We start from the raw sequence: 13396 nt of genomic DNA on the forward strand, positions 1-13396 counted from the left end.
ACTATGAAATGAGATATCCTCCTACATGGAAAATAGCAGAATGTATACTAGAAAGTTAAGTTTTCTTTCTCCTAACAAACAAGTATTTATGTTGAGAATGAAGGGAAATACTAAAAGGTTATTGACGACTATTTCCTTAAATTGCGTAGTGACGGCATCTTTCTCTGTACTTTGGTCAGAGAAAAATAATCACCTTTTCATAGACAAGGAGATAGAAGTGTTGTTTTTATGGGAAAAGAATTAATCTTTTAGCTTTTTTGGGCTTTGGTGTCTAATAAATTAAGTATTTCTGCTTTCATTAATTACTATTTGTTTATTGTTACTTGTTTTTTCAATTTTGCTAAGTTATTTATTTATAATAAATAAAATGTTATATTTCTTTATGAATTTGAGGCTAGCTCATCCTTTTATCTTTTCATGCAGCTTTCTTTAACAAAATTATTTGTTTCTTATTAAAAAGTAGAAGAGTTAATCCTTGAATTTCTATCATTAGTTTCTTAGCATTCTATATGAGTATACAGTTTATAGTTTGGATGTGAGTATTGTTTAATATCCCTTTTTACTCTCAGGAATGATGGTGCTAATTTTTCGTAGGTCTTTTTAATTAGACCTGGAGGTTTGCTGATGACAAGTTGCCTTGGCATTCTATCTTGAGTTTCCTTGTATTTAGAGCATTTCTTGTAATTGTAACAGTTTGGATTTCAAAATACTTTTGTATAGACCTGTAAACTGTTAACGTTCTTTTGCTTGTACATCCAACTTAATTGTCAGACTTCAACAGCAATTTAAGATTTGAATTTACTGAGGATTATTCTACAAATGATAATTCTTTCCATTCCAAGTATATATGTGCATCTCATTGGATACTTGTAGATATATATTGGTTATATGTGCGAAAGGAGAGAGGCTATAGATTTCACTTCTTTGTTGGTGAGTGTCTGATCACCTTCTGGAGACTCTTCATACACTTCAACAATGGAGAGCTTGACACAATTTGAAGTGTTGTGTGAAAAGCTATACACTTCACAGGACTCTACCGAACGAGCTCATGCTGAGAGAGCTCTCAAATGCTTTTCAACAAATACTGATTATATTTCACAATGCCAATACATTCTGGATAATGCATCAACTTCTTATGCACTCATGATGGCTAGTTCGAGCTTATTGAAGCAAGTGATGGATCACAGCCTCCCTTTGCAACTCCGGCTTGACATCCGTAATGTTCCTGTTGCTTGCAGATACTTATGTCATTGTTATTCCTGTAAAAATATGTATTATAGACTTCTATGCTCTACGGAAGCCTGATTTCTGCATTTATTTTTTATTGTATAAATGGAATAACATGTTTGAATAATTATTTCACTCCTATTGCCTTTGATGCTCTATGCTTTCCTATTTTTTCTTCTTCTTTGTGTTGGTTTTTGTTTATTTCTACAATGAAGGCATATATCTGCCATTTCTTTATTCTAGCCAAAAGAAAATATTTGGTTTCTTGTTATACATTATGTCACTATCATTATTTTCTTCTACCACATTTTCTTTTGTTCTTTCCGAAATTGATCGTACTGCACTTTATCTGAAGGAAACTATCTTATAAGCTATCTGGCTGCCAGAGGAGCTAAGTTGGAGCCTTTTGTTATTGGATCACTTATTCAACTCTTTTGTCGAATTACAAAGTTTGGATGGCTTGATGATGACAAATTCAAAGAGGTAGTTAAAGAGACAATAGACTTCTTGAGTCAGGTGAATGACATATTCTCAGTATTACTATAAGTACACCAATAATATTATGGCCAGTTATTCTTATTTCTTTTTCGCTTGTCTTTTGTTTCATATCTGTTCAGTCTTAATGTTCAGTTCTTTTTTCTTCATTACAGTATATTCCAGGTAATTTGTACATTTTTCCTTTATCATATGCATAGATAGCGCCCTCCTCCCCTCCCCTCACCTTTTTTCTTTTTTCCTTTTACATGTTTTCATGATATAACATTGGGTAGGAATATGGGTGTACAATGTAAAATAGTTTAAAGGAGTATTATTATCTGATTTAATTAGGGACTAGAATTTTTTTTGTAAATCTGTAATCCCTATGTGATTTTGATTTTGTCTTATTTATGCCACACTTTCCTTGTATTAATAATACCATCAATACAAGTTTTGTTTCTTTCAAAAAAATATATTAATCTGTTCTTTTTTTCTTTTTGATACGAGGCATAATTATTATTGATGACGTAAAATTAGAAAAGCAACTAATTTACTACTAATTCTGTTCTTTTTGTTTTGGGTCAACCCAGATTCCATAATAGGACAACTTCTCTTAATCGCATCAAATGGACTTCCTAATCTCCCCTTTTCAGTTTTTAGTAATAACTTGCAAGGAAGTTACATTAATTTGCGGTCATTTGGGAAATTCTTTAACCTCTCATGCCTTTCTGTGTAAGTTGGTCATATGGAACTATTCTGTTAAGAGGTGGTGACAATGAGCTGAGATTTTTTCAAAACAGTAAACTTCTCTTTATATTTATTGAAAAAACGATGTTTTGGTCTATTTTTCCCTTTAGATATCTACTAAAGCTATTTTGTAACCTAGTGATTGAAGCGATTCTTCAGTTTCATTTAGGTTTTACTCACGGCAGGCTTCAACATAGATATTTATGAGAGGCAAAAAAGGAAAAAAGAAAAGAAAAAAGAGTTGAGGGATAAATCCTTGGCAGTTGCTTATAAACCTTCATGTTAGAGTTAAGAGACCACTCATTAGGAAGGATCAAGAGAGATTATGAGGGGTGGAAAATATGGAAGCTAAAGGAAAAGTGTGTTTCCTCGTAAGTGTCAATAATAGGAAGGGAAAGAAATTGAGTTTAGTCTACTATATTTGGTTTTGTAGATTAATCCTAGGAGATCGATAAATTTTCATGTGTACGATTACTTCATGCCATTTAAATTAATTATAAATTGTAGTTTTTTAATTGCCAATGTAAAACAGTAATTGCATATATGTAGCATAGTTTGATAGCTCATATAAAACGAGGTAGCTTAAGTTGTTAGGCATTTGGTTTGCTCTAGTTTCTTGGTTCTCAAATATTGTAGATTTAGGCGGGAAGCCTAGTTTGAAAAAACATAGCTACATTTCTTCAAAATATATAAAAATAAATGATTAACTAGCCTAAAATGTTAAGCTGAAAATAAGAGAATTGCGCCCAGCAAGACCTGTGTGCTCTGGCTCATGAAAGCATATCAACGATATAGGCCTTGCTTCACAAAAAAGTGTATATATATATTTTCCTTAAAAAAATTAGTCTCATACAACTTTAACTAAAAATAAGATAGCAAATTAGTCGAACCATCAATTATACTGTTAATTTGAACTTTTTGAAACTTGTTTCTTTATAGATTTATTTTCATTTGTGATAGTACTAATTATAGTGGCTGTATAATGTGAAGGGTTTCAAAGAGATTCCATTATCTAGTTTATTAAGAGAGTGGAATTTTATTTTATAATGTTGTTGTTTCTGTCATGTTTTTGTTGTCCTGATACCTGTGGTTTTCCCACATCTTGTATTCTCTTTTAATTAATTTTCAAATAAATTTTTTTTAGAGCTTTGTTCTTTTGTTAGTGCATATGAATTTTGTGCAGTGTTTTTTTTCTGAAGTGACTATTAGTTTCAAAATGCACATAAAATAGCTCAAGCAAGGGGAAAAAAAAGAAAAAAAAAACAAAGGACTCAATACACAGACAAAAAAACTATGTCAGCTATTCTTTTATCTTATTATTACCTTCTGTAGCTTTAGTGAAGAGACAAACCTGTTGCTCTTACCTTGCTTCTGCTATGTTTATTTTTATTTTCTTTTGAGTCTTCTTCTGGGTATGCTGGGGTTTGTTTGAGCTCAACATGCTTATTTACAGTAGTATAGTTATGGCCTTTGCAATTATGTTTCTTTCTTTGTAATCTTTGTTTATTTTTTAATTTTTTTGTTTTTAAATATTTGCCGGTTGGTATGCATTTGCTTGCTCTCTTTCAACTTAAAGGACAGTGGTCTGTTACTCAGTTATATAAACTTGAAAAAAAAAATGATTACTTACAGAATAAGTTTGTCCAGGGATCATATCACTATGCAATTGGTTTGAAGATACTAAATCAGCTTGTTTCTGAGATGAATCAGGTCAGAATATTATTATATTAATTTTATATGGATAGATGGAATGTTTATCAAATTTAAAGCTAATGAACAAAACATCTACATGATGCGAATATGCCATCTTATTGGAGCTATATTTACAACACTTGTATAGTGAATGTTTTTTTTTGGTGAACATTTTTCTTATCTCCAAATGGTTGTGCGCATAGAATTTATGGCACCAATTGTTGTCTCATTTAATCATTATCCTTCAATACTCAGGACGTTGGTTGGCAATAATACTAGTTTTAAAGATTAGGTCTTTGGTCATATCAAAACTACTTTTTTCTTTTCCTAAACAAAGCAACCCTACTTGTATTATTAAGGTAGTTGTGGGCAATAATGCTAGTTTTAAAGATTAGATCTTTGGTCATATCAAAACTACTTTTTTCTTGTCCTAAACAAAACAACCCTACTTGTATTATTAAGGTCGTTCAAAAACTACTTGTTTATTAAAAAGGCATATTTGTTTTCTTAATAATTTTTTATTGACAGGAAAGTCTGAGGTTCGAGTTCCTTCTAGGCACCTACATAGCAATTGTTATAATATCTTGGTCCCCAAATATTATAGGGTTAAGCGGGGAGTCTAGTTTAAAGAAAGATATATATTTCTGTATGTCATGTTTTAAATATTTAACGTTATTGCTGAACAGAAACTTACTACTCATTTCATGTTTTTGTTTCTAGAAAATAATTTAATTTAGAATTTGATTATTCATTTGTGCTTTCTGTAAAATTTTTATCAGCCCTATCCTGGATTCCCTGCTCCTCGTCAACGCAGGATAGCTAGCTGTTTCAGGGATCAATCACTTCTTCAAATTTTCCAGATATCTATAAGTTCATTGCACCAGGTTAAAAATGATGGTAATACACTTCTTTGGTTTTATAAAGTCATATTAATATGATGTTGAATATGTCTTGCCTATGTTTTTCTTCTCCTATTTCCAAAGTTTCTATCTTGACCAAAGATTCAGTTGGAAGTAAGATGCAGGAATTGGTCATCTCACTCGCCCTCAGTTGTTTATCATTTGATTTTTTGGGGACGTCATTTGATGAAAGTTCAGATGAGATTGGTACTATTCAGGTATATGATGGACAAATTGTGGTAGATACTTGTCTTTCTCAACTCAAATATGGAAGGTGTACATTTAATTTTTTCCAGTTTTGGTGCTTTTAGTTTGAAACCTTCTTGCCTTTGGATGAACAGATTCCAAATTCTTGGAGGCCAATCCTTGAGGATCCTTCCACACTGCAAATCTTTTTTGATTATTACACAATTACTCAACCTCATTTTTCAAAGGAGGTTTGCATTTTTTATTTATTTCGTTAAATTGTTAAATTTATGTGAAGTCTTAAAGTTTCATATTTGCTTTAACAATTTTACGAGAAGTCTTTAAGTCTTTAAGAAATCTTTAAGTTGGCATTTTTCTTACCCTCTCATCTTTGTAACTCTTTTAAGTTCTTGTTTCTTTTAAAGAAAAAATAATTGTTCCATACAGTAATGGAGGATTTTAATCTTTATTGAAGTTCGACATTTTGGTATTATTTTCAAATGATGAATGAGAAATAAGGGATTTTTCAACCATTGAAAAGGATGTACTGTTCTTTCTTTTCTTATCAACAGAATGTTTGTTTCATATCAAAAAGAAAAAAAGAAAAAGAAAAAAGAGGATTTACTGTTTTTTTGGTAGATTCAAATGTTGGGGGATTGCGTGGGTTCTCTATTTCTTTTATTTAAATTTTATTTTTAAATACATGTTGTCATTAGTAAAAGATGATAATATACAATCCAAAGTACACTGTAGTGAGATATTCATGATCTACTACGGAAAAGAAAAACTTAGCATTGAACTACATCCAAAATTGCCTGTTATTAAGTGGCATGGATAAAGGAAAAAAATTAAAATTGTTAGCTTTGAAAATCCATATACCCAACCAATGCTTAACAGTCTCCCAAATCGCCCCCAGATCTCTTCCATAACTTTGAAGATTCGACTATTTCTCCCTAATCATATGGCCCAAATTATAGCAATGGTATCCATATTCCACACTATCCTTTTTCTTCCTGGACTCCTCCAATCCTACTAAAACCCTCTAGTTGCTGCATAATATCTTGACAATGTGCTAGTCATATCCAATCAACCCCCATCTTTAAAAATAGATGGTCACTAGATTCGAAGTACTTTTTACATAGAACACACTAGTTAGGATAAATCTATAAAATGGCTTGTGTTGCTGTAAATTCTCACGTGTGCTCAATTATTCAATGCTGACAACCACCTAAACACCTTCACTTTTGGTGGAGCTAAAGATTTCCATATTAGCATGAATTGAAATGGTTAGAGCTCTCCAATGATTTTAGCTTCTTTAACATAGACTATGAGTCTTTAACATCTCTGTGCTTCTTATTCTCAACTTCAGGTACTGGAGTGCTTGGTATGTCTTGCTTCTGTACGACGATCACTATTTACAAGTGAATCTTCTCGAGTTCAGTTTTTATCACAACTAATGATGGGAAGCAAAGAAATTCTGCAAACTGGAAGAGGTAAATTAAACTGAATTATGTGAAGAAAGATTCAAATTTTCTGGTTGAATAAAAAAGTTGAGTGCTTCCTTTAATTATTTGTGGTATAAGTTTGACATGGAATTTATGTTTTTTATGTTTGGTCTTTTCAATTTCTGTTTAAGTTGCTCCTTTCAGTCTTCTACAAATAAATAGTGGAGACAAAGATGGTTTTTGGTGTTTACAGAATATATCCTAGCTTACAAAAATAGCAACGTGTAAACAGCCTTTAATTTGACCATATAAGGATGTTATGAAAAATATATCATACGCAAGTGTACGTAGTCAACAAGTAATATAATGATAAATCGAGTATCATTTCTACAAGGATTGAATTAGTAGTAGTGTGCAAAGTCAATACTTAACAACTTAAAACAAAATTAATTGGAATGATTTTTGGAAGCTTAAAATAAAATACAAGGAATTAAAAACTGATTAAAAACAATCATAATTAAGCAAGAAATAACAGCAGGGTAGATTTAATATGCATAATCGGACTTGAAGTACTAATTCCCCCTAAATCAATTTACTGGACGATATGCTACAACATTTTTTAACAAAACCTCCCAGAGTAACGAAAATTACCAATTTGTTAATAGGATTTTTCCAAATCTTATGGTAAAAGCTCCTCCACCTAATTAAATATATTCCTATGCCAATTTAGATTTAGGACCACAATTGTAGGCACCAATTCTCATAAGTTATGCAATGCAATGCAAATAATATATCCCTATATTACTCGCTAAATACAATCTAACAAAAGCTATCTTGCATCATCCAAGTAATTTCCATTAAATGTAATGTAACCTTTCCAGTATTAAATTTAGCTTATCAACATGCCATTGATTGCCAAACAATAACTAGCCAAATAATAATTAGAAATTGGCATTAAGCACACTTGAATGAACAAAGAAAGTCTTCACTTAATAATGCATAGAACTTTCGTAATTATGATTTAGGGTTCATTAGTAATCTAAGTCTCAAAGAGTTTAGCTCATAACTAAATTAGTAACTACAAACCCAAATTCAAATGAGAAATTTCACATTTTATGCATTTTAGAGGGTGCTAATTAAAAAAAATGTTAGGCATATTAAAGATTTTAAAGTAATGTCAAACTACCCAAAATACCCTTGTCATTTTCCCCATCACTTCTCTCTTCCCTCTCTCTCTCTCTCTGTTCACTCTCTCACCTCACGGCACCACCACTCACAGCAGCGATAACACCACCAACACCAGAAAAACCTCCATAACTTCGGCCACTTTGTAGAGATGAACACAATATACCCAAAGAAACATACATTTTGATGATTCTTTGAGTAGAAATTTATGGGTAATTAATTGTTTGTCAAATATAATGATTCTTTCACTTGAGACGCTAAATACTACATTTCGAACAGATTTGGGCATAATTTTTGGGTTTTTTTACGATTTTTTCAGATCTAAAATTATGAAATCTGTAGTAATTCGACCTTGCTTGATGATGATTCGATGGTGCTCGATGCCAGCTTGATGGGGCCCTCAAAATCATGATTTATTTTTCTCGATGGTGGTTCAATGGTGGCTCGATGGTGTCCGATGCAATTCTTGTAAGAGACATAATTTTTCACTTGAGTGTCCGTTTATGGTGATTTTTTTTTTTGATTTTGGGTATTTTTTCAAATTCTACTCGTTTTAAGTGCTCATATGTACATTTGTGAAGTGCAACACTTGGAAAAAAATACAAAAATGCAAACATACCTCATGTTTAAGACATGTTTTGGTATGTTTTCAAATTTTAAACTTCACGAATGTGCACATGAACATGTCATATGTGTAGATCTTGAAAAATTACCAAAAATAAAAATAATATCATTTCAAACGGATACACGAACGGACACTCGAGTGAAAAATTCTCTTGCAAGAATCGTGTCGAGCACCATCGAGCCACTATTGAGCAAAGCCGTTTTTTTCATGAAAATCTTAATTTTGAAGGCCCCATCGAGTTGACATCGAGCACCATCGAGCAACCATTCGATGGGGCCTTCAAAATCAAGATTTTCATGCGACATTGTCTCCTTCTGATTGCCTTCTCTGAGTTGATTTGAAGTTCTCAGTTGGTGGGGTTAGTTTGGGATGCGGTGTTCCTTTGATCACAACTCATTGACGGAGGAGCGTTGTCGGTCGACGACGAAGAGGATAGGGGTACTGCTTCATCTGTCCAATTGGAGTGGCCATGATCAACGGGTTGGGAATGTCAGATGCTCTCCTCATGCTCAAGATACACGTTTTCCTTTTATTGGTACGAAGCCTTGCATCATGAGCCCTAGTAACATGTGTCATTTGTTTTAAGCCTAGGGAGATGAAATTCTTTCTAGAAATCTGATATTGCTTTTGAAGATTTGTGGGTTCGTCTCTTATTTCACACTCACCTGCTCCACCAATGGTAGAAGGAGGTGATGTACACGTGGGGTATTACCTTCGTTTCGGTGGTCTCGGCGGTGGTTGCGATGAAAGGAGATTGCGGGGTCTGGATCCAGAGTTTGATTATCTTACTGGAAGTGAGTCTGATTCAGAAACAAAAAGCCTAGTTGTCCAAAGGTTCTAAGTGAGTAATGTGACATATGAGAGGGAACGTCTAGAAATTGTACATTCCGACCTATTATCTGAGATCAATCCTGAACCTAATAGATCGATTCTTTTTCTAATATACCAAATATTGGGTGAACTAAGCAGGCTGCAATAGCTAGAACACTTGTAGAGATGGCTTTTTGACAGAGGGAGAAGGATTCCAGCAACTAAAAATTGGATGTAGCATGTGGGGCACAAGATGGTGCGTGCCAACGATTGTTTTGACTGGTTTGGGATTGATATCGAACTTGGTTGATTCTTCTTGAGATATTTAGTAGAACGACATCGTGAAAATGGTAGGCAGGCATAGTTGCAATTGTCGAATTGGCCTTGCTCAAGTGTTTCTAGGAGTTTTCATGGTCCCATAGACTTGATTTTACTAGAGTATTGCTTCCTTGATCAGGATCCACAGAATGACGATTCCATTTGGTGCTGCAAAAGGACGAGCATTTCTGTAGACGTGGTCAACTCATGGTTGTTACGATTTGTTAAGATATTTTCCTACTTTGTAGGATTATTTGTTATTATTATTTTATCATGTGAACACATCTACAGATGTTGTCCCATAGTCCTCCACAATTACTCCCATAGTCCCTGTTCCAGCAATAGGATCACCTTCCTCTGAGAATTCTTTAATTGCAAATATCTTCATTCAAATTGAATGAATTTTTTTTTCTCACGTTCAGTACAGTTAGTCACAGTCATCAGAGGCAAAGGCAAGTTAGGATATATTGATGGATCCCTTGCTCAGCCTGCTATCTCCGACCTTGCTTTTCCTGCTTGGGATATCAATAATTCCATGGTGATGTCGTGGCTGATACACTCCATGGAAAATTTGATTGCTGAAATTTACCTTCTTTATCCTATTGCTCGGGCTATTTGGGAGGTAGTTTCTTTAGCATACTCGGATCTCGAAGATTCTTCGCAAATGTTCCATCTTCGAACTCAGTCCCGATCTCTTCATCAAGGTGAATCTTCTGTTACTCAGTATTTTAATAAGCTAACAAATCTCTGGCAAGAGTTGGATTTATTTTCTCCTCAAACTTGGCATGATGCTAAAGACGCTGAAGTTTATCATCAAATTCTCACTCGTGAGCGGACCTATGACTTTCTTGTTGGACTTGATAGTCGTCTTGACGACGTTCGTGGACGTATCCTCAGTATTAAACCACAGTCGTCTCTAGATTCTATATTTTCTGAGATTCGTCGCGAGGAGAGTCAAAAACTTGTCATGCTGCCTTCACCACCCTCAGTTGATTCTTCTGCATTGGCAGTTCGTAATTTCGACAGTCGTAATGGAAAAAGCCCACTCAATATTGCGATCATTGTCAGTGTCCTTATCACACGAAAGCCAATTGTTGGAAGCTTCATGGTAAGCCAAGCGACTGGGTTCCTAGACACTTACGTGAGACCAATGGTACAGATGGTAAGAGTCTTCAAGCCTCCTCTATTCCTTCAATCATCGTTGGAACGGTTCTGCCTTTCTCCAAAACTCAAATCGATCAACTCACAAAAATTCTTTCTAGGTCTTCGACTTCCTTGATGGCTAGTGGCACTGCCCTCTCCACTATCATTGCATCGTCTTCTCAATCAGCACCTTGGATTATTGACTTAGGTGCCTCTGACCACATGAGGTAATCACTCTCTTTTCTCCAAATATGCACCATATTTTGGAAATCGGCTCGTCAAGATTGCGGATGGATCTATTATCCATGTCGCAGGTGGTGGTACAGTAAGACTTAGTGAATTTTTTTTTTCTCTCAAATGTTCTTGATGTACCGATTTTTCGTGTAATCTCCTTTCTATTAGCAAAGTAACAGCTGATCTTTGCTGTGTCGTCAATTTCACACATTCTTCATGTATTTTTCAGGACCAAACTTCAGGTCGGACGATTGGGAGTGCCAAGGCTGTTTCCGGACTCTACTATTTTGTGTGTGACCGACGAACGAATAAGTCATGTTTGTCTGTCTTAGTTTCTTCTTCACGTAGGCAGCAAGTGGTGCTCCTTCACTACCGTCTTGGTCATCCTAGTTTCTCGTATTTACGTCGTTTATTTCCAAAACTGTTTAATAAGCATGAATTTTTTTCTTGTGAAACTTGTTTACTTGCTAAACACATTCGTGTTTCCTTTCCTATTCATCCTTATAGACCTTCAAAACCATTTACACTAATTCATAGTGACTTATGGGGGCCTTCACTTGTCTCCTCTATTTCTAATAAAAGGTGGTTTATTTATTTTATTGATGATCATACATGTGTTGGGTTTATTTATTGAATGAAAAATTTGAAGTTTTTATTATTTTTGAAAATTTTCATGCTATGATTAAAACTCAATATAATACCAATATTCAGTTTCTTTGTACTGATAACGGAACCGAATATTTTAATTCTGTTCTTGGGAATTTTCTTCTTAAACATGGTATGCTTCATCAAAGTTCTTGCGTTCAAACTCCTCAACAAAATGGGGTTTCGGAATGCAAGAATCGTCATCTTTTAGAGGTCACTAGGTCCCTCTTATTTGGTTCTTGTGTTCCAAAGTGTTTTTGGGCAGATGCACTTTTAACAAGTTTTTTAATTAATAGAATGCCATCAAAAGTTCTCAAATTTCAAACTCCTTTATCCACTTTGGAAAAGTTTTCTCCAGATTCTCGTACTTTTTCTGAACTGGATCTTCGTGTATTTGGATGCTCAATTTATGTTCATATTCATGCACAAAGTCGTGGAAAATTAGATGCAAGAGCTCACAGATGTGTATTTTTGGGGTAATTCTTCTTTACAAAAGGGATATCGGTCTTACTCAACTACTTTGAAAAAATATTTTATATCTAAAGATGTACATTTCTTGAAAACCAATCTTTTTTCCCCACAATTTGTCTCGGGGAGAATTTTATAGATGATTCAAATTTGTGGGATATATCTAATACATAAGATAAATCAGATTTATATTCACATGTAAATTCAGATTTAATTTCTAACTGGGAGTATTTTTGGCAATCAACTTCAAATCTGCCAACTTCCTCTCAGTTACCTATTTTGTGTCCTACAAATTCTCCTATAAATTCGGCAAATCCAAGTCCAGCTGCACAAAATCCTGATATTTTAGTTCCACAAAATTTTCAAACAAATCCATCTCACCAAAAAACCATTAAAAAAATTGTACCATTTCCGATTACTTACTCCAGGAGACCGCTTACACACATCCCTAGTAACCAGGGGCAGCCTCCACACCAAGTGCTTGATCCAGAAAAAGGTATTGATTTAGATACTAATGAAATCGCTAATGACATGCCAATTGCTTTAAGAAAAAGAGCCCGTAGTTGCACGTAGCACCCAATCTTGAAGTTTCTTGGTTACGCTCATCTTTCTAAACCAATGAAAGCATTGGTGACAAATCTGTCAACAATAGAGATTCCTACTAATATTGAAGCAGCTCTTAGCAACAATGACTAGAAACATGCTATTCTTGATGAAATGAAATCTCTTGAGAAGAATGACACTTGGGAAGTTGTAGATCAGCCATAAGGCAAGTCTCCAGTGGGATGTAAGTGGGTTTTGTTAGTAAAATACAAGACTGATGGCTCAGTTGAAAGATATAAAGCAAGGTTGGTCATAAGGGGATACACCCAAATATATGGGATAGATTATCAAGAGACATTTGCACCAGTAGCAAAGATTAATACTATCCGTGTGTTACTATCACTTGCAGCTAACTTGGATTAGCCTCTCCAACAATTAGATGTTAAGAATGCCTTCTTAAATGGTAATCTAGAGGAGGAAGTTTACATGGAGTTACTACCAGAATTTGATTCAGAAAGAAAAAATGTAAAGGTGTGTCGTTTAAAAAGGTCGTTATATGGGCTAAAGCAATCTCCCCGTGCTTGGTTTGAAAGATTTACTAAGGCGATTAGGCAGCATGGTTACAAACAAGCACAAACAGATCATACTCTTTTCTACAAATCGTTAGGTGGAAAAATTGCTATTTTAATAGCATATGTTGATGACATAATTATTACAAGAGATGATGGTGCTGAAATTGAATGGATTAAGAC

The 13396-nt window shown here is 34.1% G+C and overlaps 1 protein-coding gene across 7 annotated transcripts in view; it reads left to right on the forward strand.

Annotated features, from left to right (window-relative positions):
• LOC133823253 (uncharacterized) overlaps positions 1–13396 on the forward strand; it is a 90238-nt gene that overhangs the window by 1153 nt on the left and 75689 nt on the right. For 6 of the 7 annotated variants that reach the window (XM_062255918.1, XM_062255916.1, XM_062255914.1 and 3 more), the window contains exons 2-8: positions 570–1216; positions 1583–1743; positions 4099–4161; positions 4923–5040; positions 5151–5260; positions 5384–5479; positions 6598–6721. In XM_062255918.1, coding sequence (XP_062111902.1) covers positions 976–1216; positions 1583–1743; positions 4099–4161; positions 4923–5040; positions 5151–5260; positions 5384–5479; positions 6598–6721 — 913 coding nt within the window. In that variant the 5' untranslated portion in view covers positions 570–975. Of the gene's footprint in view, positions 1–569; positions 1217–1582; positions 1744–4098; positions 4162–4753; positions 4790–4922; positions 5041–5150; positions 5261–5383; positions 5480–6597; positions 6722–13396 lie in introns of those variants that run through there. The other variant, XM_062255917.1, reaches the window with a different exon arrangement.

Source organism: Humulus lupulus, chromosome 3 (genome assembly GCF_963169125.1).
Source record: "Humulus lupulus chromosome 3, drHumLupu1.1, whole genome shotgun sequence".
Taxonomy (NCBI): domain Eukaryota; kingdom Viridiplantae; phylum Streptophyta; class Magnoliopsida; order Rosales; family Cannabaceae; genus Humulus; species Humulus lupulus.